A 27,500-nucleotide genomic window follows, 5' to 3' on the forward strand; every position below is an offset into this window, starting at 1 on the left:
CTGTCCAACTAACCATTTATCTATCTATTTATCTATCTGTCTATTTACCTATCTGTCTATTTACCTATCTATCTAGGTATCTGTGTTCATCTATCTACTTACCCGTCTGTGCAACTAACCATCTATCTATCTGTTTATCTACTTACCTATCTGTCCAACTAACCATCTAGCTATTTCTTTATCTATCTATCTATCTATCTATCTATCTATCTATCCATCCATCCATTCATGCATCTGTCCATCCATCCACCTATCTATCTATCTATCTATCTATTTATCTATCTATACCCATCAGTCTATCAGTGTCAGCCGATATACTAACTGACATATTTCACCCTCACCTTTTTTTTTTTTTTTCCTGACAGTTTCCTTCCTTTTCCTCTTTAGGCACATTACTCTGCAGATATTTCCCCTACGGATATTTCCCTGCAATTTGGCAACGCACTGCTGACGTAAGTAACTCCTATTGATCGTTTTGTAGTCACTGATGTTAATTGTATGCGTTGTATTAAGGGTAAGTTGAATTGGGGGGAAATGTTATGAAAGGGGAAATATTTAGGATGGGGAAGAATAACAGAGGGGAAAAAAGGTCTAGAGGGAGAAATGTTTACACTCCCAACACCGCCTCTCCCATCACTGACTCAAGGAAATGTGAGGAAACAGACGTGAAAACCTGATGCCTCTCCACACCTTTACCGGCCACTCCTTGATGATGGTGATGGTGATGGTGATGATAGTGATGATGGTGATGATGATGATGATGACGTGTGCCTGTCCCTCTAAGTAACCCTAAAGAGTGTAATCCCTTCATAAAGCATGTGTGGAGTACGTGCACCTCACAAATACAAACACACACACACACACACACACACACACATTCTGTCACGCTATTTTATACAGGAAGTTTCAAATTTTTTTTTTTTTTTTTAACTTAAACTCTTCGAGGAAAGGGAACCCAGGTGTGCTTTAGTCAGCCACGCAGGCAGTCAGGGAGGAGGCGGGAGAGGGGAGGGGGCAAGGACAAGGACAAGGACGGTTGGGTGGTGATGAAAGGGACGCTTAACGCATGAATGATTTAATAACCGACTTACCAATCACCATTTTGTCGACCCGTGTCATCCCACTGAGTCCCTTCCCGCCCCTTAACCTCGACCCCGCCACCTGCACCACCCCTACCACTGCCATCACGACCACATTGGTGTTTACCTGTCTGTTTGTCTATCCAAGTAAGATTTTGAGCAGTTCAATAAGACTGGAAACGGTTGAAGTGAATATCTATGTGTGTGTGTGTGTGTGTGTGTGTGTGTGTGTGTGTGTGTGTGTGTGTGTGTGTGTGTGTGTGTGTGTGTGTGTGTGTGTGTGTGTGTATAGTGACGGAATAATCACACGTACACCAGCGCACGTGTGACAGTTCGTGCGTGGACGTCTATTGAAAGGCGATTCCCTCCGCCTACTACACACCACACACACCTGTCCCTCACCCGCAGCGCTGCATGTACAAGTGGCTCAGGCTGGACGAGGCTGACTGCTACTGTCCACACGTCAGCAAGTGAGGATGTCTGAGTCTTGCCGGCGACGTGTGTGTGTGTGTGTGTGTGTGTGTGTGTGTGTGTGTGTGTGTGTGTGTGTGTGTGTGTGTGTGTGTGTGTGTTTTGGCTAGATTGACTTATGCAAATTTTGAAGAAGAGTTTCGAAGTGCATATTATCTTTATATTTATACACATATAAGCATACACACACACACGCACACACATACATGCATGAGTACTTAAATAGCCTTGATGTAAAAAAACATCTTCTCGTAAACACACACACACACACACACACACACACACACACACACTACACTACACTACACTACACAAAAACAAAAACAAAAATCTAAACAACTAAGCAACAGACATCAGAATGCAAAAAAAAAAAAAAGCTAAAGAACAGAAAAAAAAGTGTTCAAGAAGAAAAAAGAAGAAAAAAAAAAACTGCCGCGTCTTTGAATGAAAGGGAAAAATGACACATCATGCATTTTTCTGAGCGAGAGACGGCACAACAATCACCTTCCGTGGCGCCATTACCGTCACTGCCGTCACTGCCGTCACCAGCCCAGCATATAGCCCCCCAGTACCCACCATGGCCTTGCGGGGGCGTGGCGGAGTGGGGAGGGTGTTGAATGAAGTAAGAGAGAAGAGTGACGGGAGAGGAATGGAATTAATGAAAAAAGGAAGAGGGACGAGGTCATCTGTCCATTCCTCCTCCTCCTCCTCCTCTTCTTCCCTTTCCCTCTTACCTCATTCAACACCTATTTACCTTTAATTCATCTTATTTGTCATGTCATTTTTTCTTTCCCCTTCCTTCCATCTTATTCTTTGTTATATTTGAAGGTAGTGAGGCATGAAGATCTTTTTTTCTTTCTTTCGTTTCTCTTTTTTTTCCTCTCTCTCATTACTTTCATTTTGACCTAACTTTGTCTCTCTCTCTCTCTCTCTCTCTCTCTCTCTCTCTCTCTCTCTCTCTCTCTCTCTCTCTCTCTCTCTCTCTCTCTCTCTCTCTGCTGGTTTGTCTTTGTGTGTATGTCTGTTTGTCTGCTTATCTATCTGTCTATATACACGTTTCTGCATTTAATCCTGCCTATCTACCTACCTATCTATCTACCTACCTATCTATCTATCTGCATGCCTATCTACCTACCTACGTATGTTTTTGCAATCATAATCGTATTTACCTGTCTGTATAGGTCTGTCTGTCTGTCTGTCTGTCTATTTTTTTTTTTTTCATTTCTGCGTACCTGTTTCTAGTTTCTGTCCATCCGTGTATGTATGTGTGGCTGTCTTTCTGTTTATGTCTGGCTGTCAATCGGTTAGTTAGTCTCTCTCTCTCTCTCTCTCTCTCTCTCTCTCTCTCTCTCTCTCTCTCTCTCTCTCTCTCTCTCTCTCTCTCTCTCTCTTCCTCGCCCTAACAGCCATTTCATCCGAGCATCACAGTCCCAGACACACTCAGCACGCAGAACACGCTGAATGCTGCTCCTCTCTGCCTCCACCACCGTAACACACACTCGCACCGCGCCAACACACGCAACTTTCCTCTTTCTCTTGCTCCTCACGCACTTCCTTTCTCTGACACGCCTCACTTCTACCAAGCACTTTAATCTGTTTCCTCCACTTCCTCGTCCTCGTCATCCTCGTTCTCTTCCTCATTCTAATCCTGCAGGTAATAAGATACGCAGGTACACAGGTAAATACACAGGAGCCGAAGGATACCTGTATTATTTTCCTCACGGTTGGTCATCTTTGCGTGAATTGGCTTTACACTCCAGGGAACTTAATGTACCTGAGGGTGAGTTGCTTGAGAAAAATCAAATAAAATTATAGTTGACTCGATTATCAACCTTTTGGATTGTTCACGTAATATTGAATATATAATCGAGCACCTCCAGGGAACTCAATATATCTGTGAGTGAATTACAAATGAGAAACCGAGTAACATTGTAATTGACTAGATTATCAACTTGTTTGGACTGAAGTGACACAGTAATGAATTTATAATCGAACAGCAAATGGTTAAGATAGCTAACACAACTGACTGCCCAATAAATATATGTAAGAACGAATGAATGAATAAATGAATGAACAAGTGTCCAAACAGATAATAAAACAACGCAAATAAAAGTAGGAAAAAATGTACTTAATCACTCTGCATTGAGCAAATCAGCAACAATAACACAACTAACAAAACTAATTCACCAGAAAATATATTACACAGACGAATGAAAGGAGAGATAAACAAACAAACCTTAACTGAATACTCCATAAGTGCAAAAACCAAAGGATCAAATCAATCAATCACAGCAGGAACAAAAGTAAAGAAAGTGAAGACAAGAGAAGACGAGACAACGAAACAAGACAGCTAAGACCAAGGGCGTCCATCAACAGGTAGTAAATGTCAGGTGGCAATACTTCCCTGCCAACTAATGTGTCCTGACCCTCACTCTCTCCCTCTCTCCCTCTCCCTGCCGCGGCCCAGTGTGACACCCGCTGACCCTCCCAGGACCTGTTTGTTCTGTCTTGGCACGATCACAAACCAGGCTCTTATTTGGGGTCCTCGGCACGCCATTCACTCCTCAACTACCCTGTCCTGTCTGCCTCACCTCCTCCTCCTCCTCCTCCTCCTCCTCCTCCTCCTCGTATTATTCATATTCTGGTTTTGCTTTATAGTCCTGCTCCGTTTTTAGTTCTGAGTCTCACTCTTCTACATATTTTTTTTTTCCTTGTTTCTTTTTATCATCTCTTCTTTTCTTACTCTATTTCTTTCGATGCCCATTTTCTTCCTTTATGTATCTTTTTTTTCGTCTCTCTACATTGCAAATTTCCTTTTTTTTTCTTTTTTTTCTTCTTGCTTATTCTCTATTAAACTTCTCCCTTCCTCCTCCTCCTCCTCCTCCTCCTCCTCCTCCTCCACGTAGTCTTCTTTTTCCTCCTCCCCGCAGCATCACTATCAGCACACAATCGCCCTTGCAATACCTGGCCACATTATTACATGTTCACCACCACCGCCACCACCACCACCACCACCGCCACCACCACCACCACCACCACCCAACGGCTACAAGGAATCCAATATTTTTTTTATTTTTTATACTTTAGTTAATGATTTACTATTTCGATAGAGATAAAAATTGATGTAGAATATTAAGAGACGAGTTTATATGTGATCCTAATGATATATTAGACACACACACACACACACACACACACACACACACACACACACACACGCATGCACGCAGCCTCACAGCAACCACCCCTCGTCTCGGTGCGCGCTTCCCATGCCTGGCAGAAGCAGAGGCGTGACGGGAGGAGGCGGGAGGAACCACAAGCGCCTTTCTAGCTAGAACGGACCGCCTAGGAGCGGGTTCCTCTTCAGTGACGTGTGCGAATCTGGACTTGTGCTTTGATGTAACTTAACGGAGAGAATAACCCACGTTGAGTTACGAATCAAAAATATTAGATTCTTACGTCCATTTCATTCCATCAAAGCAATTTCACAAGCTCTTTCGTTCCCATCTATTATAAGACTCTTCTCAAATTTGGATTATATTTTTTCTAACAACACTCTTTAGAAACTAGGACCTTCAGAGAGGCTATTTTTATTTTTTTTTTTTCCGTGTTACCCAAGGCCAGAGCCCGCCTTACATAAAAAAATATTAAAAAACAACAAAGCATCTCTGTTGAAAATCATCTCACATTCTAATTAATACGTATAAAAAAAGAAAGAAAACATGTGTCATCTTCACCGTCGCCTGTACTACATGCAAGACAAATGGCCTCCCAACCTTCAAGTGGTTAGGAAAAAAAATGGTTATCGGTAATTTCAATGCGGAGATCAACATGTGCCAGACACGTTTGACGAGCGCACGAGTGCCTCCGGATGAGGATGCGAGGTGTTGGAGGCCGGAGGAACGCGGGGAAGACAAGAGTGCTGCCTTTAATAGAAGTAAAAAGACAAAGAAGGTTTAATAATGCATTCACTACCTTGGGCACTCCACCACTCAACCTTAAACGAAGATAATGACTCTCTCTCTCTCTCTCTCTCTCTCTCTCTCTCTCTCTCTCTCTCTCTCTCTCTCTCTCTCTCTCTCTCTCTCTCTCACACACACACACACACACACACACACACACACACACACACACACAGTTGTAAAAGTGTAGCCTCATCAGATTCGATTAATAGCACGGGTACTGCCGGGGGAGTTTGGGACTTTTCCAGAAGGCAAAGGAGTGTTATGGCGGTGTTAGGGTTTGTGACAGGCCCCGTGGGTGGAGGGGAGGAGCCCGAGGCATCCTCCCACGGATCAAATACGAAAAAAATTCTGTTCCCTTACTTTTTTTCCAGCAGTTGTTCGGAAAATGAGTCTGTAATGGCCTTAAACTGCCGCTTTTTGTCGACTTCCTTCACGTTTGTGTGAGAAAAGTGAAGGATTAACTAAGAAACTCAAGCACGAGACAACCCAGACCCACCCCAAGACTGGCGTCCTTCCCCTCCACTCGTCCCTCCCACCCCAGGCGGGGTGGGAGGGTGCCTGGCCGCCCACTGACTGCTGATCACACTTCCTTGACGCTTGACTGACTGCCTGTCTACTTTGCGGCACACATTACTGCCCAGAGTACCCTCCTCGCCATCATTAAAAACCCTCGAGTCACCGCCCCGTGTCCATCAAGTCTCGCCCATGCTCCTCCATCATCTCACCCACTCTAATGTCCCTCCATCCTACCCCATCCCTCACCAGCCTTCCCCTTCACGAGGCCTCGACGCCGTAGCTCACATTCCGACACCTCCTCCTCCCCCCAACACCCCGCAGGCACCACCGCAATTGGTCTCAGTGGTGGTTAATTTCCGAATTGGGCAATTTCGAGTAACTGTGAGGCGCCTCGTGTAACTGTGCACCGCCTGAATCCCGACGCTGCTGATGGAGAGGCGAGGGTGACGGTGGGTGACGGTGGGGAGAGTGGATGGTGGTGGATACATGAGAGGGAGACAGAGAGAGAGCTAGTGGTGTTTAAGGTGATGGATGAAAGAAAACGGGAGGGAGTGTGGCTAGTAGTGGAGAGGGTGTGTGGTAGAGGAGGCAAGTGGATGAAGTAAAACGAGAGGGTAAGTTTTATTATGGCAAATGGTGGAGAGTGTGTGTGGTAGAGAGGGGGAAGGTGAAAGAAAACGAGAGGGATTATTATGGATAGTGGTGGAGGGGAAGGCAGGAAAAGAAGGGAAAAGGGAGTGATTGGAAAGAGAATGGTTTGCGGGAGGGAAAAAGGTTGATAAATACGAGGAAGAGAGCGAGTAGTAGTGAGGAAGACTGATAACGGAGAGGTTAAGAGAGAGAGAATGAAGGAAAAGAAAATGGATAGAGGAAACGGAGGAGACGAGTGGCGGAAATGGATGAAGACAAAAAGATGGCATGATAAGGGGAAGGGAGGTGGAGAAACTGAATGAAGCAGGAGAGTAAATAAAAGTAAATCAATAAACCTTTCCTCCAAACCAACAACTAAGATCCGTATTCAGAAACACTTCCCCCTCTCACCACGTTTATTTTCCGAGACCACAGAGACAATTAGCCACGTTCCCAATAGTGTTTCTTCTGCTAACAATAAAAAAAAAACCCTTGTCAATCCGTCATTAGAACCGTAAAAACACCCTTAAAAAAAATGCCACTTCAACTAGAGCCTTCTTTGAAAGTAGAGGAACAGAAGAGTTTCAGAATAACACCCTAAACCACGCCTGTACAACCACATAAGAGAATTACTTTACCACTAAATGACACCAGCACTAACCACCCAACCACCAAGCCAGGAGTCACGACCTATACCACTGCGCCCTAAGAGAAACAGAGTGAGAGGGTGGGCGGGGAGAAAGGTGAAAAAAAAAGCATGTATAAGGGAGAGGATGAGGGTATGAGTGGGCGGGGTTGACGGCAGGAATAAGGGGGAGGGCAGACAGTGATGGAAGCAGGCGAGGGTTGAGGCTCTTGGGGGATGAGAGGGTGGTATTAGTAAGGGTGGTGGTGGAGACACTGATGGGTGAAGGTGAGGAAGATGATTGACGATAGAAGAGTTGTATGTAGGTAGGTTGCCTTGAGACGCTTCCTTGATACTGGTGTTTCCATTTTTTTTTTTTTTTATACGTGAGAGGAGCACAGGCCAAGGGCAGCAAAAAGGAAAAAAAAAAAAGACCACTGAAAGGAATAAAAAAAAAATGCTCACTGAAACAAACAGGGCCCATTGAAAAAAAGACCAGCTTAAATAAAATAAAAGGCCCACTGAGGAAAAGACGACCCACTTAAAGAAAAAAAAAAGGCCACTTAAAGGAAAATGTCCACTTGAAGAAAATGCTCAATTAAAGAGAAAAAAGGCCTACTTACAGAAAAAGGCCCACTTTAAAAAAAGCCCACTTAAGGGAAGAAAAGGCCCACTTAAAGGGAAAAAAGGCCTATTGAAAAAAAAAATTCACTCAAAGGAAAAAAAATTACTCAATGAAAAGTAAATCTGCTTTTTGAGAAGAAGAAAAGGACCAATTAAAAGAAGAAAAAACACTGAATCTACACACACACACACACACACACACTGTCCTTCTTCCTATCGCTAACGGGATGGAAACAAAAACGACACAAAACACAGCAAATCAAATCATTTCAGAATTCAAACACAAGAGAAGTGAGAAACCTTTACCGGTTATAGGGGGGAGGTGGGGGGGAATAACACAGCAATTGATGGAGATGAATCCGGAATAAAAGTGTCGCAGGAAAACAAGTCACCAAATTTAGGACCGGAAAAAAAAAAAAAAATACATGAAATACTTGTAGCAATTATGTTGTTCTTGATTAAGGTACGTGATGTTTGACTGGGTTATTTAATTTTACGTCAAGTTTTCCTGGTTGTTCTTTTTTTTCCTATATCACCACCACCACTACCAGCAGCAGCTAGCCGGCAACACACACACACACACACACAGGTAAACACACTCCCAGTTCTCACAGCGTTATAAGACCTGGGGAACCAATTACGTATCTTGACTCATAATTACATCGCTGTGAAAAGTGGCGCTCATTGGACGGTGACGCGGGTGTGGATGTGGATGCTGGTGTGGGTGTGGATGAGGGTGCTGGTGGTGTGGGTGAGACTGCGGGCGTGGCTGTGGGTGCTTTGCCTCTTCATTACCTAGGTGTCGCAGGTGTGTTTCGTTTACTGGTACAGGTAATGGTTACGGTGCTTGAAGGGCAATGAGACACCAGGCCAGAAAAGGAAATGTTCAAAGCAAAAAAGGAAAATGAGAAAATAGTAAGTCGGAGAAATGTCACAGATGCAGAAAGAAGGAAAATCGTCAGGAAACAACATAAATCAACAGAAGGAAAATGTTACAGGAAAATGTCACAAATATTTGACTAGGAAAACAATGGGAAGAAAGTCATAATGATCAAAGGGCGCGGCTGGTATGAGGTGGTGGAGGCTCCTTTTCGTCCTCCTTGGCCCGAGTTATTTATGTCAGGGTGGAATGAGAGGAAGAGCATATGGAGAAAAAAAAAAAAAAAAGGAAAGAGGAGAATTAGATACAGGATTAGGTAAATTAAAATGAATAGTTAGTGTTGATAATAATGATGATGATGATGATAAGGAGGAGAAGGAGATGGAAGAGGAGCGGGAATGAAGTGTAAACGAGTGAATGAGAGACACAGCCAGCAAGGAAGAACACTAAATGACGAAGACGAACAGGAGCAAGTGTGGCGAGGATAAATAAAATGGGAGGCAAGTGGCAGTCAAATGGAAGCGAGCGAATGAAGGTGAGGAGACCCAAGGCGGAGGACCAATCAAGGGATCAGCCGCCTCCCTCCCTCCCACCTCATCACCCACACTAATTATATCACCGCTCACGCCCTTACTCCCTCCCCGAGTCCCCGTCACACTCACTCGCCGCACCGCCGTGATCAGCAAACACTCATAACTCACCCTGACGAGCGCCGAGTCCATGGGGAGCGAGGGACGGCCAGAGGACAGATGTAATAACGCAGGGATCAAGCACTTCACAACAGAGCGTGACTGACTAGCCGCTCCCCTCCCCCTCCCCCCAATCGTTAGAGACCGCGGGAACTTTAACTAATGAACGACATATTAAAAACTTCATCAAATGCAATGATATACGCATGCATTTATTGATTGGCATAAAAAATACGGTAGGCTACTTAACTGAGATACTTACAACTTATGTTTCTGATTTTCCTAACGTCACTGGCGAACAATAAGCGTAAAATTAATGTTAATCTAAAAAGTATTGAAATTTCTTTGAAAAAAAAATAATGTGTACACATATGAGCTGAATAAAAGATGACAAGACTATACTGTAGACTAGTTTGATATACCGTGCCTTGCTGTTCCCTATTAGGCCTTCACGGTAACAATTATTAACCCAGCGGTCTCTGCAGCATTTTCCATCCATCGCATTCCCTAAAGCCGTTTGACCTTAAAAATTATAACAAACATTGACGGTATCCTTTAAGTTGCGCTATCGCATCAGTAATTGCAACAAATGGAATATATTGAAGAAAACTGCATGCCAAATAAAGGGAGATATTCTTTGTTAGTAAAGACGCCTGGAACCATGAAAATAGCGTATTAGCCTATCATCGAGAAGCCTTCCCTACAGGATATCAGAGACGGCCAGTAAGAATGACAGATGGGATGGGTAGTATCGCTGAGGGCTGCCGAGTGAGGACAAATGGAGATATAAATGAATATGTTTGCCTGACTAACGGGGCGTGTAAGGAGAGCAAACAAAGTAATTCATAGCGCTTAATTGAAGTGACTATTAACCCTAATTACCAACGCAAATACAAGGCGCTAGTTGCTACTGCTGAGTCCAATATGCACATGTTTGAAATCGAAGGTTAGTTTTACTTATACTGGTACTGGATGGATTGAACGGTACATCCTCCACTCCACTACTCTGAATCTCCACCTCCTAAGCCTCCACGTTGAGTCCACAGCGCCTTCAGTCCTCCACCTCTACAATCTCTATACTCTGAACTCCTACCTTGCCTCCTATTCTGATCTATAGCAGCTGGTAAATAAAAGCACAAAATATATAACCTTAATCAAACTTTATCTCAACGCCGGCAAAAATAAACGCATGATGTTTATTAAGGCGAAGCACTTAAAAAAAAAAAAAAAAAGTCTGCAGTCACGATTAGACTGAAATCTAATTTGTGAAAGAAATTGTCTAAGAAACATATTCACATTGCATGCTGTTGATATCCTACCTGAATTTTAACATCCACTTTTACTTTTTAATAATTACATAGTTTCTTATACTAATATTAGTACATAAGAGCATTGTGCTTAAACTTGATATTTTTTTACCATTCCATTTTGTTATGTATAATAGCATAATAAAAATATGTGGTTTACGTGAAATAAGGTGCATTATTATTATTATTATTATTATTATTATTATTATTATTATTATTTATGCACCTCCTTCACATGCTACGCTACTTCTATATACTTACCATAATCCTACATCACATCTGCACACACCTTAGCCCTAAGAAGCACATTCCTCCCTCGCAGCCTCAAAACACACTCTACTCTTCCCTCACTATCTCACAAAGCACTTGCTCCTTCCTCACAGACTCAGAAAGCATCTTATTCCTTCCTCATTGCCTAAGAGAGAGAGAGAGAAAAAAAAAAAAACCCTACACATTTTACATAACCTCACAAGCCACCATTTATTTCTACCAACCTTAAAAACCACAAAACCATCTGACTCGTTGCTCACAGCCTTAAAATGTCCCTTAATCTTCCTTGCAACCTCAAAAAACCACTCCACTGCTCCTCCTTCATGCTCCTCACGTCCCTTCCTCACACCCCACTGCACTGGATAGAGTCTGAGGAGCACGGGAGCTGGGTAGGGTAAGAGGTCGGTCACCCCACGAAGCCTCAGTCACACTGGAGTGAGGCGGCGGCGGCGCGGTAGGGATGAATCACAGGTAAGCAGGACAGTTTGCATGGAGTGAAGTCGGGCGATCACCTTCAAAGCTCAATATAGCGCCAGACTTTGGGCATCACTTTTACCGGCAGCCCCGCAACGCCTCACTCGTCACAGTGAGTCACCGGCAGGGCTGCTCAGGGAGGCATAACGCGGCCATTATCCCAGAGTGCCTTCCGAGACTGCCTTTATCCTCTCCTTAAAAACTTGTGATAGGCGGCCAAACACCCCGACATCCGACAAACAGACGGGGCGAGTAATCCAAGTTGTATTCACGAACGCACGGCCGACGCTCCTGGGTAAACACTGCGCCTCGCATACGCCGCCCTCATTACTGTCTCCGAACCTCCGCCGCCTCCCTCCCTCCCTCAGCCGCTACCTATCTCTGTGCCTCCTTCCTCGCCTCCTTCACCGTGGCCACCCTCTGTCTTCGTATATGTACTTAGTAGAGTGTTTCTTTAATTTTTATTTATCTATTTACTTTTTCGTTTTCTTTCTGTGTGACTTTGTATTTTCATATTTTCATCATTCTCTAGGTTCATGTTACTTTCTGGTATTGCGGCGTTTCCCCCCTCTCTCTCTCTCTCTCTCTCTCTCTCACACACACACACACACACACACGCACACACACAAACACACACACACGGAAAGACCAATTAACACTACGAAACACAAAAAGGATGAATAATTTTATTATTCAAACTATTATGTACAAACATTACCGTAAAAGAATCTGAGTTTTGTCCTGTAAATAATAAACTCTCCTTCCTAAAATAAAAAAATATATTACTTTTACTTTTGTTTTGCACTTCCCAAACACTAGCAGCATTATCTGGCTTAGTAGTAACAATAAATAGCGCAGCGCGAGGAGGTAAGTACTTTGGAGCCGCTGACCCGGGAGCCCACACCACGGCACAGCTGGGCATGCAGCCTGCCTCAGGTGGTGCCGGGATGGGCGGGGCGGGACGGGGCGGGGCGGGGCGAGGCGTGCCGGCGAGCCGCGTCCACACCAACAATCAAGCAAGCGCTCCGGTGATGAGGCAAACTGTGTTACTCTGTCGGGACAGGACAGTAAAACTAAAACTCTTTATTTGAAGAATTAAAATGAAGCGAGGTGAATGTATCAGGTATAAAATGTTTTGAACCCGATGATGATTCCTCCAGGCGACGGCGGCAGCGACAGTGTGCTGAGGGTCACTTGAGTGAACTGGTCCCTCTGCGTGCAGGACGCGTCAGTCCCTTCCCTCATCCGACTTGCAACAGCGCACACGACATTGGGTGAGTGCTGGGCGCAGACTCGCTGAGCGCCACGCCGAAGGACGCCTTTTCGTCAGTAGGGCCACCCTGGCACTGGCCTCCTATCAAACAAACACTGTACTGATCCGTGTTAATTCCTTCTCCTTCAAGAAGACCTGCCGAGAGAAGAGAGGGGCAAAGGGATTACATGATGGAAAGAAAAGATGGAAAACAATACAGAGAGCAGAAGGGAGAGGAGGTGTGGTAATACTCACCCAGGTAAAATCTAGGCGGCGCTGGGTGATGGAATCTGCGGTGGGTGGGTGGCAGCGGACAGCCCGCGCCGTCCTCACCTCACACCTGCCCACCGCGCGAAGTCCAGCAGGTCCCTGACGGGCACGTCCCGCGCGTGAGCCTTCACCCTCAGGTTGCGGTCCTCCGTCAGCAGTACAACTTCCCGGTACAGCCGTCGCACGCCCGCTGGAGGAACACACGGTCATAAGAACATCTACACTTATGCCAATACTATCGCAACTACTACAATACTGTTATCTATTGCTATCATTTCTGACGTCAGGCACATATAAACGTCTCGGCAGTACAAAAAAAGGCACATTAACGCAGCCGCCACGATGGAATGACCGAAGTGCGAGGTGGCATACGGGACAGCCCGCGAGGCCTAGGCGCCCCTGATCACCCGAGACTCCAAATTAGTCAAAGCTGACTTTCATAACGTGAACCTTGAAGGGACAACAGCAAGCATTACTCAGCAGAGCATTTAACTGCGACCGGAGTGAGTCTCCCGTGCATGGTGACGCGGCGGTGCGGCGGCAGCGTCTTGGCAGCTACTAAGGCGGCGGCTTTGGTGAGGAGGCGTGCCGGCAGACAGCATGACGATGGCGGAGGGGAGGGGTGACTTCAGGGGAACAACCTACAGCGGAGCAAAGCAGACAACCTGACTACGGTGAAGGACAGAATCACCCGGAGGAAGAAAAAAGCCGATGACTGAAACATGACCAGAGGAGTGACAGCCGCTGAGGGCACTGACTCGCGCGACTCATCAGGGCGGTCACAGGCTGGCGGGTCATCTGTCTCGTCAAGAGCACAGCACCACGGTTTAGCAACATTACTAGACCACGGCAGGACCAGTTCACCGGAATGCACTACATACGACCCACAAATGCTGCTGATTCAAGGGTGATAAGAAACACGTACACTGCATTAGGTAATGATATCAACGTCTTGCCGCATCATTCCCTCGTCTCCCAGCCTGCCATCGCCTCAAACCATCTACACTGAAGCCCAATGCGAGACCAGAAAGGATATGTTAATCACAAGGGTGCATTCGCTCCTGACCCCACGGAGGTGCTCAGAGCGTCTGGGAATGTACTGAGTTAAGGGAGGAACATTACAAGGGTACGTACACAACATACCCTAAAAGCTCTCACTTAGACCAGTCTTCCTCACCATCGGCGTCGCTCTGATCATCTCTCCCACAACTGGTTTCGCCCGCAAGACGCCTCTGCTCGGTGCTGACAAGTTAAGAATTCCCAAACTGCCAGAAGGGTGAGACCAGAGGAGGAGGAAGAGGAGGAGGAGGAGGAGGAGGAGGAGGAGGAGGATATGCAAGCAAACAGCAGTAGACAGGATACCAGCATCGTCGGGGTGGTCAGCAAAAGCAAGCAAGCAACAGCAGCAGCAGCAACAGCGGGGCGGTGTGAACCCTCCCGCCGTCCCGTCCTGATTACACACACACACACACACACACACACACACACACACACACACACACACAAGCACAGCCCAGACGGACCCACAAGAACCCCCGCCGCCAAAGGGATCCAGACACTGCAGGAGAGCTGCGTCAGGGGGACCACCAGATGGGAGGGAGTCACCGAGAGAAGTCATGAGGAGGCCAGGCTAGTAACTAAGGGAAAGGGACGATAAGGAGGTGCATTAGCAGGGAATAAGGAGGATAAGCAGGTGGCAGGTAAATGAAGAGACACAAAGCTAGGGATACGAGGCAGGGGCAGGGGCAGGGGTAGACAGGGCCACGAAATAATAGGCAGGGACAGAGGGGATATAATAAAAGGGGCGGTGATTTGGAAGATGGCGAGACCCTGCATATGGACACAATCTCCCGCCATGGCCATAAAACCAGGAGGAGGAGGAGGAGGAGGAGGAGGAGGAGAGAGGAGCAAGAGGACAGACACCGAAGCGTGGCCATTACCCTTCATGTGGGGCAGACGATTTTCTCCCCCTCCCCTCTTCACCATCTCACGCCCTCTGCTACCATACTCCCACCCGCCCCCACTCCACACCTCCACCCACTCACCTCGGATGGGGCGCCTCTGGGTGGAGTCACTGCAGAAGTGGACGCAGCAAGAGAGGATTTTGTCGTCGTTAGTGGCGTCCTGCGGGAGGAAAGGGAGTTTAGAGAGTGGTGGTGGTGGTGGTGGTGAGATAAGGTTTGCTGGGGTGGCTTGGAATAGAAAGGCAGCGAAGGGAGGTGACTGGAGGAGGTTAAGGTAAAGATGGTGATGTGATTATAAGAAAAATAAGTAAATAAAAAAAAATTCCCTTGCGCCGCAACAACTTTGGTCAAGTGGCGCCGGATTGTAAAATTGCATTTAAATACTGATCAATTTTGCTTAAGGTAAGGAAGATGTTCGTCCTGCAGTGGGATCATAATGGTTAATATAATGATGATAATGATAATGATGATGATGATGATGATGATTATAAAGATGAAGTTATTGTTGTTGCTGGTGTTGACGATAACGGTGAAGAGTACAACTGAAGGGTGATAAAAGATGGAAAAAAATAAATAAAAAAATATTATAACTTTAAAAATTACAGATGAGATCAATATAAACTCCATTTTTCTTCTTACATTACCTCACTTCTTTATATTTTACATTTACCAGCATGAAATTTACCGTACAATCTCTCTCTCTCTCTCTCTCTCTCTCTCTCTCTCTCTCTCTCTCTCTCTCTCTCTCTCTCTCTCTCTCTCTCTCTTATTCTTTCTCGTCTATCTACATAAACGTGTCCGCCCCCCCTTCACCTTCACAATGGCCAATAGCTGACCCTCCTATCATGCAAGGAGGAGGAGGAGGAGGAGGAGGAGGAGGAGGAGGAGGAGGAGGAGGAGGAGGAGGAGGAGGAGGAGGAGGAGGAGGAGGAGGAGAAGTTCAAGATGAGATACCAAGGAAGCCAAGTGTGGGAGAGGTGTTATGCTACTTTCTTCCCCCTCCTCTTCCTCCTCCTTCTCCTCCTCCCCTCTCCTTTATCTCTTCCCTCTCCCCTTTCTTTCTTCCCACACCCCTTCTCCCTCTTACAGGTTAAAGGTGACTCAGCGGCGTCCCTTTATGGTCCCTCCCGCGGGGTTTGTCAGTCTATTTTACCCACAAGCCCTTGATTCCAGGCATAAAAAGGACTCGAAACGTCTCAAAAGATTCGAACCGGTACCGAAGCAGTGAGTTACAAGCGTACTTCTGAACCACGAGAGAGAGAGAGAGAGAGAGAGAGAGAGAGAGAGAGAGAGAGAGAGAACAAGCAAATCACCATAACCCAACCTCACTCATCCTTCAAATAACACACAACAGAACACACAAACAACACTACCTACGTACACCAACACTCGAGGCAGCAAGCAACACACACACACACACACACACACACACACACACACACACACATACACCACGCAGACACAGAGTCAACACCACCACCACCACCACCGCCACCCAGACAAAACTCACGGGTAGGTCCATCTCGGAGGTGAAGAGCGTGGAGGAGAGCACGGAGCCCTGCGAGGTGACACACTTGATCGACTGCGGCCGCGATGTTCTCAGGTAGTGCAGAGCTGTGGCGGCGCCCTCCCTCACCCTCACGGCGTGCCCTACAGACCGGTACTTGGCAACCACAGCGTCTCGGGACAGTCCATCGAGCTCGTTCAGTACTGGAGACGGAGAGAAAGAGAGAGATAAAGGTTTGAAAGGTTACTGAAGTGTCTAAGATGGTTTGGTCACCTGATGAGAAGAAATGGAGAGGAGCATGTTGCAAGAGAAGTCATGGATATGGTAATGAGAGGAACGCGAAGAAGAGGAAGACCGAGGATCAGGTGGAAGGACTGTGGCAACGAGGACATGATGGACAAAAGATTAGATGAAAGAATATACTCATTAAAGAAGATGACTCCGAATAAGGATTAAGCTGTGAAGATTTACTCAGAGACTCTAAATAAGCAAGTAACTTAGTAACAAATTCCTATAATACATAAATAAATAAAAAAAAAAATCATAACTAATTTTACGGCCCCTCAAAGTAGATAGAGAGGGCTAAATATAAAGACTTGTTTTTGGTTATGTAGTAATTGTGCAACACTAAAGAGAATGCGCCTTACTGCCAGTTATAACAAGCGGATGGGAAGTCTGGCGTGAATAGAAGGTGCTGGAACGAAAACCTGTGTCCAAAAGAGAGAGAGAGAGATAACAAGAGATCATAAATGGATATATGAACTATCGTTAAATAAAAAAAAAAAAGCAAATAAAAAAAAAGAAAGAAAGAACAAATACAGGACACGTTACGAGCGATCATGTAACAAACTGATACACAACTGGGGTGACGTAATGGCAACCAAGACACAACATACTAAAGAAAACACGAAATGACACTCCAAACGAAGACAAGACATGAAAAGTTTCGCTACGGCGCCACGAAAATAGACAGGCAGCAGCCAACAAATGAAAAATCTTTAACCTGCACTAGACCACAGAGGCTGACAATGCGACGATGCATTTGACCACTTAATAAAGAGATAAAGGAAGAGTACTGGACCGTAAACTGAGGAGTGTTTTGAGAGTCCGAGCTGGGGGAGTGAAGTGAGTAGGAAGTAGGGTGGGCTTACATTGTGGAGTGTAGGTGTACGTAGGTAAGGGAGTGTCTGGAGTGATGCATTAGGGATGATGTGTGTTTGAGGAGGGCAGCAGAGTTTAGGGAGGGGGTCATGGGAGGGAGAAAGGAAGACTAGACTGTGAGAGACTAGACTGTGAGGTAAAGGAAAAGTTATGAGGAGGCCAGACTCAGTTACGTGGATGAAGAATAGGGGTTAGTAGGTGGTGACTGTGTGTGTGCTTCAGGTGAGAGAAGGGAAGGGAGGTTAGGAGGGTGTGTGATTGTGTGTTTTGGTCTGGGAGGGGAGGAAGAGCAGTGGATGAGTGTGAAGAGGACGCTGGGGAATGGGAACTAAAAGGAAGTGCGTGGAGGGAGAGGTAAGGGGGAGCTGGGGGGGTGAGTAGACCGGGTGAGAGGAAAGAGGAGTCTGGAGGGAAGGTTCAAGGAGCTTTGGGAATGAGTAAATGGGTAAGAGGAGGACTGTAGAGAGAGAGAGAGAGAGAGAGAGAGAGAGAGAGAGAGAGAGAGAGAGAGAGAGAGAGAGAGAGAGAGAGAGAGAGAGAGAGAGAGAGAGAGAGAGAGAATCCAAATGACACTGAATGAGGATATTAAAAGGAACACTGAGTACGATTAGATAATAAAAGATAAAAACAAGGAGGGAATGGGTGAGAAATTAATAAATGGTAAAATAAACATAACGAATTAGGTAGTGCGAAAAGGAGTAGAAGTGAGAAATGAGTGTGGTTAGAATAGAAGAGTGGTTAAATGATGACAGCTGTAAGGAAAATACAGGGCGGACAAGTATGAGGCAAAAAATAAAAGGTTGTGATGAGGATAGGTATTAGTAGGAGAAAGAGAAAGTATTAGGCATTAAAGGGAAAAGGGATTGATATTGTGAGAGTGAATGGAAGAGTTGGTGGTGGTAGTAGTAGTAGTAGTAGTAGTAGTAGTAGTAGTAGTAGTAGTAGTAGTAGTAGTAGTAGTAGTAGTAGTAGTAGTAGTAGTACTTATGAGGTGTGTGTGTGTGGGTGTGTGTGTGTGTGTGTGTGTGTGTGTCAGAAGTAGGAACGGTCACGAAGAAGGAATAGTGTGTGTGTGTGTGTGTGTGTGTGTGTGTGTGTGTGTGTGTGTGTGTGTGTGTGTGTGTGTGTGTGTGTGTGTGTGTGTGTGTGTGTGTGTGTGTGTGTGTGTGTGTGTGCACATTACAAACACAAGTGCAGCACGTTCTCTTGTGTGCCAGACAGACGCTATTGTCGACACGGAGGCAAGGGAGGAGGAGGAGGAGGAGGAGGAGGAGAAGGAGGAGGAAGAGAGAAGGGTAGGAGGTGAGAGAGAGAAAAGGAGGATGGGAGAAAAGGTGGAGAGAGAGAGACAGAGAAAGAGGACTGGAGGGACACTGCACTTGGAGGACGGGAGAGAAAGGTCAGGAGAAAAGGAAGGGAGGAAGAAGGAAAGACCAAGAAAAGGAGGGACGGAAGGGAGGAGATAGAGGAGAGAAGGAAGAAGGAAGAGGAGGGAGAGGAGGGAGAGCGATATTTTCTCTCCATCTCTCTCAAGTCTTTCCCTCCAGTCTTCCGTCACCTCCACACTCCATATCCATCTCTCTCTCCCTCTCTCCAAACACTCCTCTCCCTTCCCTGCTCTCACCGCCCCCGCTCTCCGCCTCTCCCTGTCTCCCTCACACCCCGGTATTTGCCATTCAGAGCGCCAAAGTGCCATCCGCATAGAAAAGAAAATGCAGACTTGTATGTATTTGTTCAGCACCTGTTTGTCACCGTGTGTGTGTGTGTGTGTGTGTGTGTGTGTGTGTGTGTGTGTGTGTGTGTGTGTGTTTACGTAATCTGTTTATTCTAGTGGTTATGTGCACGTTGCCGGTTATTATTATTATTATTGTTATTATTATTATTATTTTTATTTATATATGTGTTAGAGAGTGCCCAGGGGGAAAATTATAAATAGACAAAAAAAAAAAATAAATAAATAAATAAAACCCACTCATAATATCGGTCCCCTTCCCACATAAAAAATAAAAAGCCGGTTCCCCACCAAAAAAATAAATAAATAAAATAAATAAAAATATATAAATAGATAAATAAATGAAAATAAAATAAATAAATGTAAATAAATTAATTAATTAACCAAAAATAATAATAATAATAATAATAATAATAATAATAATAATAATAATAACAATAATAATAATAATAATAATAATAAAGTATACATAACATGTGCTATATTTGCCTGTCTGAATGCATGTACTACAGTGTGTGTGTGTGTGTGTGTGTGTGTGTGTGTGTGTGTGTGTGTGTGTGTGTGTGTGTGTGTGTGTGTGTGTGTGTGTGTGTGTGTGTGTGTGTGTGTGTGTGTGTGTGTGTGTGTGCTTGTAGGTATAAAAGCGTGTCATATTCTGTATGTGCTACGTATGCATAATAAATAATGTAAATAAACAAATTTCTAATACAAACATCGTTATTAATAAAGTGCTTCAACTTAAACATCTTTCTTACTTAAATAATTAGAAATAATAGTGTGTGTGTGTGTGTGTGTGTGTGTGTGTGTGTGTGTGTGTGTGTGTGTGTGTGTGTGTGTGTGTGTGTGTGTGTGTGTGTGTGTGTGTGTGTGGTGTGTGTGTGTGTGTGTGTGTGTGTGTGTGTGTGTGTGTGTGTGTGTGTGTGTGTGTGTGTGTGACCAAGTGAGAGAATCAGTGTAAGTGTGAACGCAAATGTGAAGAAGTGCGTGCGTGCGTGCGCTAGTGTGTGTGTGTGTGTGTGTGTGTGTGTGTGTGTGTGTGTGTGTGTGTGTGTGTGTGTGTGTGTGTGTGTGTGTGTGTGTGTGTGTGTGTGTGTGTGTGTGTGTTGTATTTGTGTGAAGTGACTGAGTGTGAAAATGAGTATTTGTACTCGTATGTGTCAATTCAAATGTAAGGACGTGTGTGTGTGTGTGTGTGTGTGTGTGTGTGTGTGTGTGTGTGTGTGTGTGTGTGTGTGTGTGTGTGTGTGTGTGTGTGTGTGTGTGTGTGTGTGTGTGTGTGTGAGAAGGGCAAGAGGGGCGAGGGGGGGATGGGGAAGGGGGCAATACCGCTATGACCACATCTCGTCGCCCTACATCCCAAGCTGACCTCCTGTGCGTGAGACCCCCCACACACACACACACACACACTAATGACATCTGATACCGAAGAGGTGAAATGTACACACCAAACGTTATCGACTTCCACACTCAACCTTACTCTTCCATCTATGTATGTATGTATGCAATCTATCTACCTACCAATCTACTATCTATTTATCTATCTATATAAAGCTTAGCTCTTAAAGGTATTACTAATAGCTACTGGAAAACTGGTTACAGAAATTTATATATAATTATATTTCTTATAAACTCGTACTATATATATATATATATATATATCTACTATACTCTATATTTATATAATATATATATATATATATATATATATATATTTTTTTTTTTTTTTTTTTTTTTTATTTTTTTCTATTGCAGAGATTACCGTACGCTTTACATAACATAAGAGAGCAAATGTATATGCATGCAATTATGTGGTGTATGTCTTGTCATTCTTACCATTGCAAATAGAAAAAAGAAAAAACATGAAAATAGGTATACATTTTCACCGATAAGATAACTATCGGCAAATATGGCAACAACAACAACAACAACAACAAAAACAACAACAACAACAATAACAATAATAATAATATTCGCAGCTATTTTATTGTACTTTCACGACCAAATCCATCTGATTAAAATTCAACACACTTTTAAACGAACGACAATAAATAAATGAATATATCAAACGAGAAACGAAAATTACATATAAAAAAAAAACGCAAAAAAGTACAGATAACACACTTTTACCCAACTAAAAATAATATATATATATATATATATATATATATATATATATATATATATATACTATATATATATATATATATATAAATATATATAATATATATATATATTATTATAATATTATATATATATATATATATATATATATAAATAATACACGCATACAAAAATGGCAACTGGAAAATATATGTGGTGAAAAAAGTATTACACGTAGATACCACTAAGTAACCCCATCTGGCGACGAGTAGCGGTACCTCTGATGGGGAAAAGATTTACATGGTTCTTGTATGAATCGAAACTGGTGGAGCGTACAGCGAAGAGACGGTATCCAATAGTGTGTCTGAGTTGGCAGGCGGACGTGCTCGGGATGGAACGAGATGATAATAGCTGCCTGCCAGTCTGCCGGGGTTGTTACAGGTAAAGACGGCGCCCTCGGAATCTCTGCTTGTGCCGTGTCACTTGTCAAACACTACTGCTACCATCATCACCGTCAATGTTACCTCCTGTTTCCAGTCCGCCTTCTCTAACTTCATGTCACTCAGCACTCACACATTTTCCTTTCGTACGGGGAATATCATATCGGTTGTTCTTGTGTTATGATCTGAACTTACGACTTCAATATATGTATTTACAGTTACTTTTGTTTACACTCACTTGCAATAACACGAGTGGACAATCTGCACAATCACAGATCTCAACACATTTCTGGTCGCTTTTAATTTCCTGAGTCGAAAGCAAGCGGGGTGATTGAGCATAGTTGCGGTTTGAGTTCAGTTCATTTTTTTTTTTTTTTCTGTTCATATAATATCGCCGATCAAAACTGTAGTCAGTAATAGTGAAAAGAAACCTGGCCCAAACTATTCAGCCGCCTCCCCGTCCCCGCCCCACTCCACTCCCCGTGCCCTGCGCCGCGAAGCCGTGTGCTGTCTTGTTAAAACAACGCTCATGTCCGCCAGAACTGCATCCAGGCCCTGGGCATGGGCGTCTGGTTGTGTGTGTGTGTGTGCGTGTGTACCCGCCGTCCTGGTGGCGCCACTCACTCAAGCATTCCCGAACAGTGATGCATCCACGGCGTCTCAGAAATTTTCGGCAACATTTCACGCTGACACCGCCGCCTGGTCTCACCTCTCCCATAGCCAACACACCAATCACATCTACAAAAAGCTTTCATGAAACATCCAAACCTCCACGAAGCATCAGACACCATCCCCTTTGCAGATTCATCACCCACGCCATCAAGATCATCCTTCGCATCAACCTTCCAACCCACGAATCTTTACCCAGCTACCTTCATCCTTAATTAAACCACGCGCCTGCACCTGCTCCGGCCCTTCACACCTGCCAGTCAAGCCAACACCTGTCCTCACGCCCCTCATGACCGGGGAAGCGAGGGGGCAGCGAGTTGATGGGCGTGGGGTGAAGTGACGGGAACTCAGCAAACACAACGCACCTCCGCACACTCAAGGTCAACAAGCTTCCCATCTTCTTTGAGTCTCGCCGCCGTGAGAGAAAACGGGCTTCGCAGGAATAACTAAAGGGATTCAGTCGTGAGCTGAAATATTCTCTCTCTCTCTCTCTCTCTCTCTCTCTCTCTCTCTCTCTCTCTCTCTCTCTCTCTCTCTCTCTCTCTCTCTCTCTCTCTCTCTGTTTTGACATGCTTACACATTTCTTTCCTCCCTCTCCTTTCCTTGCTATCGGCTTCCTCTTTCTTCCTCCTTTCCTTTCCCGCATCATTCCTTCCTCCGTTTCTCCCCCATCCCCCCACATTCCTCCCTATCTCCTGCACCTTTCCAGCCAGCTAGGTCTCTCTCTCTCTCTCTCTCTCTCTCTCTCTCTCTCTCTCTCTCTCTCTCTCTCTCTCTCTCTCTCTCTCTGCTTCTTCACTTCTTCTCTATCTTTCTTTTCCTCTCCTCTTTCTCTTGTACTCCAACCTCTCTCTCTCTCTCTCTCTCTCTCTCTCTCTCTCTCTCTCTCTCTCTCTCTCTCTCTGCTTCTTCACTGCTTCTCTATCTTTCTTTTCCTCTCCTCTTTCTCTTGTACTCCAATCTCTCTCTCTCTCTCTCTCTCTCTCTCTCTCTCTCTCTCTCTCTCTCTCTCTCTCTCTCTCTCTCTCTCTCTCTCTCTCTCTCTCTCTCTCTCTCTCTCATTAAACGAGAAGAGGAAAGGTGCGAGAAAATACTGTCGACACAAAACATTTTCTCAACTCGCGAACTTCTTCCATTTCTTGTGTTTTCTTTTCTTTTTCTCTCTTTCCAGTTTTCCTTCGTTCTTTCTTGAAAAATTATCTTGTATTCTTATTGGCCGATTCTTTTTTTATTTTCTTTCCTTTCTTCCCTTCCCTTTCCATCGTGCAAAAAAAAAAAAAAATGAATAAAAGAAACACGAAAGAGCAAACTGCAGCAGACATGTTGGTCCTAACGAGGTTGTTGTTCAATAAGTCTCTGAGGAAATGAAGGGATAAAATAAACTTAATAACATGAGAGAGAGAGAGAGAGAGAGAGAGAGAGAGAGAGAGAGAGAGAGAGAGAGAGAGAGAGAGAGAGAGAGAGAGAGAGAGAGAGAGAGAGAGAGAGAGAGAGAGAGAGAGAGAGAGAGAGAGAGAGAGAGAATAAGTGTATACAAACAAACGGTAGGATAGTGAAGAACAGTGAGGAACAGAAAGATACCGAAGAACAAAGCATAAAGGCAAGGAGAGAGGAAGAAAAGTGAAAAATAATGAAGGCCGAGGACGATAGAGGGCAGAGAAGGGCAGTGACAGGAGGAGGAGGAGGAGGAGGAGGAGGAGGAGGAGGAGGAGGAGGAGGAGGAGGAGGAGGAGGAGGAGGAGGAGGAGGAGGAGGAGAAGAAGAAGAAGAAGAAGAAGAAGAAGAAGAAGAAGAAGAAGAAGAAGAAGAAGAAGAAGAAGAAGAAGAAGAAGAAGAAGAAGAAGAAGAAGAAGAAGAAGAAGAAGAAGAAGAACAAGAGGAAGAACAAGAACAAGAAGAACAAGAAGAACAAGAAACAAAGAACAAGAACAAGAAACAAAAAAAAAAAGAGAAGATAAAAATTGAGGTAAAAATGGAAAACTAGGATGGTAAGAAGGACAAGGACATACACGAAGACTAGAAAGAAGAGAAGGACGAGGAAGAGAACGAAGACAAAAAAAAAGAAATAATATGTAGAAAAACTAAGTAAACTAAGAACAGAAGGCACGAAAAAAAAAAAAAAAAAAGGACGGAGAAAGGACAAAGGCAGAGAAGGAAAGGGTACAAGGAAAGAGGGAGAGCGAGGCAAGGCAGGAGAGAGAGAGAGGAGAGGAAGGAAGAGGAGACGAGGGCAAGGCAGCAAGACACCAACACACGTCTACCCTGTAATCTCGTCACCCTGGCAGTCACGTGGCTAACCCGCCCACCATCCCTCACCCTCACACACACACACACACACACACACACACACACACACATACACACGAGATAACTCCGGGGACAGCAGGGGTCACTAACCATGCGCCTTAGAGGTCACCACAGACACCAAAACCCTGGCGTCACCCAACCCAGACACTTGTTCACAGAGGTCACATTTAAGGTCATCCAATATACGTCAAATCGCCCTACACTCACCCTAAACACACCAGATCACTCTTAAATTAATGTAATCATCACAAAATCAAGTAAGGGTTACCATGCTTACCCTAACATTATCCTAGTCATTCTAAAGCTATCCCAAATAAGGTTGTAGTTATCTTCAAGTTATACTAAATGTGGCAAATCGTATAAAGTTATCTTAGTCATCCTAGAATCTGCTTAAGTATGTCATAGTTATCCATAAAGCGGTTCTAAGCATGGCAATTCGCCCTAAATTGATCCTGATCATCCATAAGTAGCCTATCTATAATTAACGAGGTAATATAATTTTAATCTGAAAACGGCAATCATTTAATCAGCCTCTCCATTCATCTTACTACACCTAGCGACCTAATATCGCCTAATCTGAAAGCAACCATCTTTTTAACTCTTTCACTGGTATTCGCCACATCTTTATTTAACCCCTAACTACTCTGAGGCATTTCTTCTATTTCTGCAGCCACCTCCAAACACAAACACTGCAAAATGTGTTCTTTTTTCTATCCCCTTCTTTCTTGTAGATGCTTATAAAGATGCCATACCTTACTTTTAGTGCTATTTATTGCTACATATAGCATTGAAAGTTAATGACACTAAGTACGTCCAGAATACTCCTATAAGATCTTTAGTTACCTTGACGTCAAAATCTAAAATTCAAGTCCTACAAGTTACTCTAAAGTTCTAAAAGTCACCCTAAAAATAATTCTAAAATCACGATAAAATCTCCCTAAAGCCATCCTGAGGCCACACTGGTACTTCTCAAAGGACACCCTAAGCTCACCCTTCACAGTCTTCCTAAAGGCACCCTAAAGTGATCCCCAAGATTCACCCTAAGCACCTAACCCTGGCATCTCGAAAAAAAAAAAAACACCCTTAAATGCCCACTAGACTCCAATACACACACCCCTAAACGAACACTACACTCAAAAAACACACCCCCCTAAACACTCTTAGACTCCAAAAAACACACAATCCAAAACCCTTGACTTAAAAAAACACACACCTCTAAACCTTCCTAGACTCCAAAACACACACACACACACACACACACACACACACACACACACACACACACACACACACACACACACACACACACACACACACACACACCAAAATCCTCCTAGACTCAAAACACACACATCCCTAAGTATCACTAGACTAAAGAAAGAACACTAAAAAATAATAATAAAAAAAAAAGCAAGCACCGAAGTCAACCAAACGTCACCAAAAAAAAAAGATAAATAAATAAATAAATAAATAATAATAATAATAATAATAATAATAATAATAATAATAATAATAATAATAATAATAATAATAATAATAATAACCAAACAATCCCTCTCCATGATAAAAAAAATAAATAAATAAAACAAATAAAATCACCCTCCCCCCCAAAAAAAAAAAAACAGTAAAATCTTCCAGAAAGTCACCGAAGACTGTTTAAAGAGTCACCCTCAACAGCCTAGCGTCCCCAAAAGCAGCTTGCGGTCAGCCACCCACCCCGAGGACATGCTCGGGCGTATTAATTCCTGGGGCACCTGCAGAGATCGAAGCTGCACTGCGGACATGACCCAAATTCCTGACGAGAGAGAGAGAGAGAGAGAGAGAGAGAGAGAGAGAGAGAGAGAGAGAGAGAGAGAGAGAGAGAGAGAGAGAGAGAGAGAGAGAGAGAGAGAGAGAGAGAGAGAGAGAGAGAGAGAGGTGGGTAGGGGCGGGGGAGGAAGGAGAAGGATTAAAAATAAAAGGCAAGAAGGAATTAAGGAACGTGGGAATACAGAGGACGAGGACGAGGAGGAGGACGAGGACGAGGAGGACGAGGAGGAGGAGGAGGAGGACGAAGATAAAAAAAGACGACGACAACTACAACAAGGACGACAATTACAACAACAATAACAAAAACAACAAAGAGAAAGAGGAGGAAGGCGAAAATAGGGACGAAAAGACGAAAGCAAAGGCAAGGATAAAGATGATAAAGAAGAGGAGCAGAGAAGAGAACGTGGATGTGAAAGATGAACCCGAGTTATGGGGTGACGGAGGACAAAGAAAATAAAAAAAAAAGTGCGGGGAGTAGGAAGAGGAGGAGGAGGAGGAGGAGGAGGAGGAGGAGGAGGAGGAGGAGGAGGAGGAGGAGGAGGAGGAGGAGGAAGGTGAAGGTCGTAATATTGGCGTTCTGTAATGACGGTGACCAATGGCAAAAAATTCCATAGAGGTCCCTTAACCCCGCTCACTTTCTTGAGAGAGAGAGAGAGAGAGAGAGAGAGAGAGAGAGAGAGAGAGAGAGAGAGAGAGAGAGAGAGAGAGAGAGAGAGAGAGAGAGAGAGAGAGAGAGAGAGAGAGAGAGAGAGAGAGAGA

The 27,500-nt window shown here is 44.4% G+C and overlaps 2 protein-coding genes and 1 long non-coding RNA gene across 3 annotated transcripts in view; all 3 read right to left on the reverse strand.

The window, feature by feature from the left end:
- The window catches only part of LOC135104423 (uncharacterized), a 122,872-nt gene extending 113,173 nt beyond the window's left edge, over window positions 1-9,699 (reverse strand). Inside the window, exon 1 of the long non-coding RNA XR_010270434.1 lies at window positions 9,492-9,699. This is a non-coding gene — a long non-coding RNA (uncharacterized LOC135104423). The remainder of the gene's footprint in view (window positions 1-9,491) is intronic.
- Window positions 9,700-12,196: 2,497 nt separating this feature from the next.
- LOC135104424 (telomerase-binding protein EST1A-like) overlaps window positions 12,197-27,500 on the reverse strand; it is an 86,759-nt gene continuing 71,455 nt past the window's right edge. The window contains exons 13-16 of the mRNA XM_064011829.1: window positions 16,527-16,726; window positions 15,098-15,176; window positions 13,038-13,242; window positions 12,197-12,938 (exon numbers count right to left, since the gene is read on the reverse strand). The gene's annotated coding sequence lies outside the window, so the exon portion shown is untranslated. The remainder of the gene's footprint in view (window positions 12,939-13,037; window positions 13,243-15,097; window positions 15,177-16,526; window positions 16,727-27,500) is intronic.
- Window positions 12,772-27,500, reverse strand: part of LOC135104541 (telomerase-binding protein EST1A-like) — a 20,388-nt gene continuing 5,659 nt past the window's right edge. The window contains exons 5-8 of the mRNA XM_064012115.1: window positions 16,527-16,726; window positions 15,098-15,176; window positions 13,123-13,242; window positions 12,772-12,938 (exon numbers count right to left, since the gene is read on the reverse strand). Of these exons, the coding sequence (XP_063868185.1) occupies window positions 12,772-12,938; window positions 13,123-13,242; window positions 15,098-15,176; window positions 16,527-16,726 (566 nt within the window). The remainder of the gene's footprint in view (window positions 12,939-13,122; window positions 13,243-15,097; window positions 15,177-16,526; window positions 16,727-27,500) is intronic.

The sequence above is a fragment of the Scylla paramamosain genome, chromosome 10 (assembly GCF_035594125.1).
Source record: "Scylla paramamosain isolate STU-SP2022 chromosome 10, ASM3559412v1, whole genome shotgun sequence".
Taxonomy (NCBI): Eukaryota; Metazoa; Arthropoda; class Malacostraca; order Decapoda; family Portunidae; genus Scylla; species Scylla paramamosain.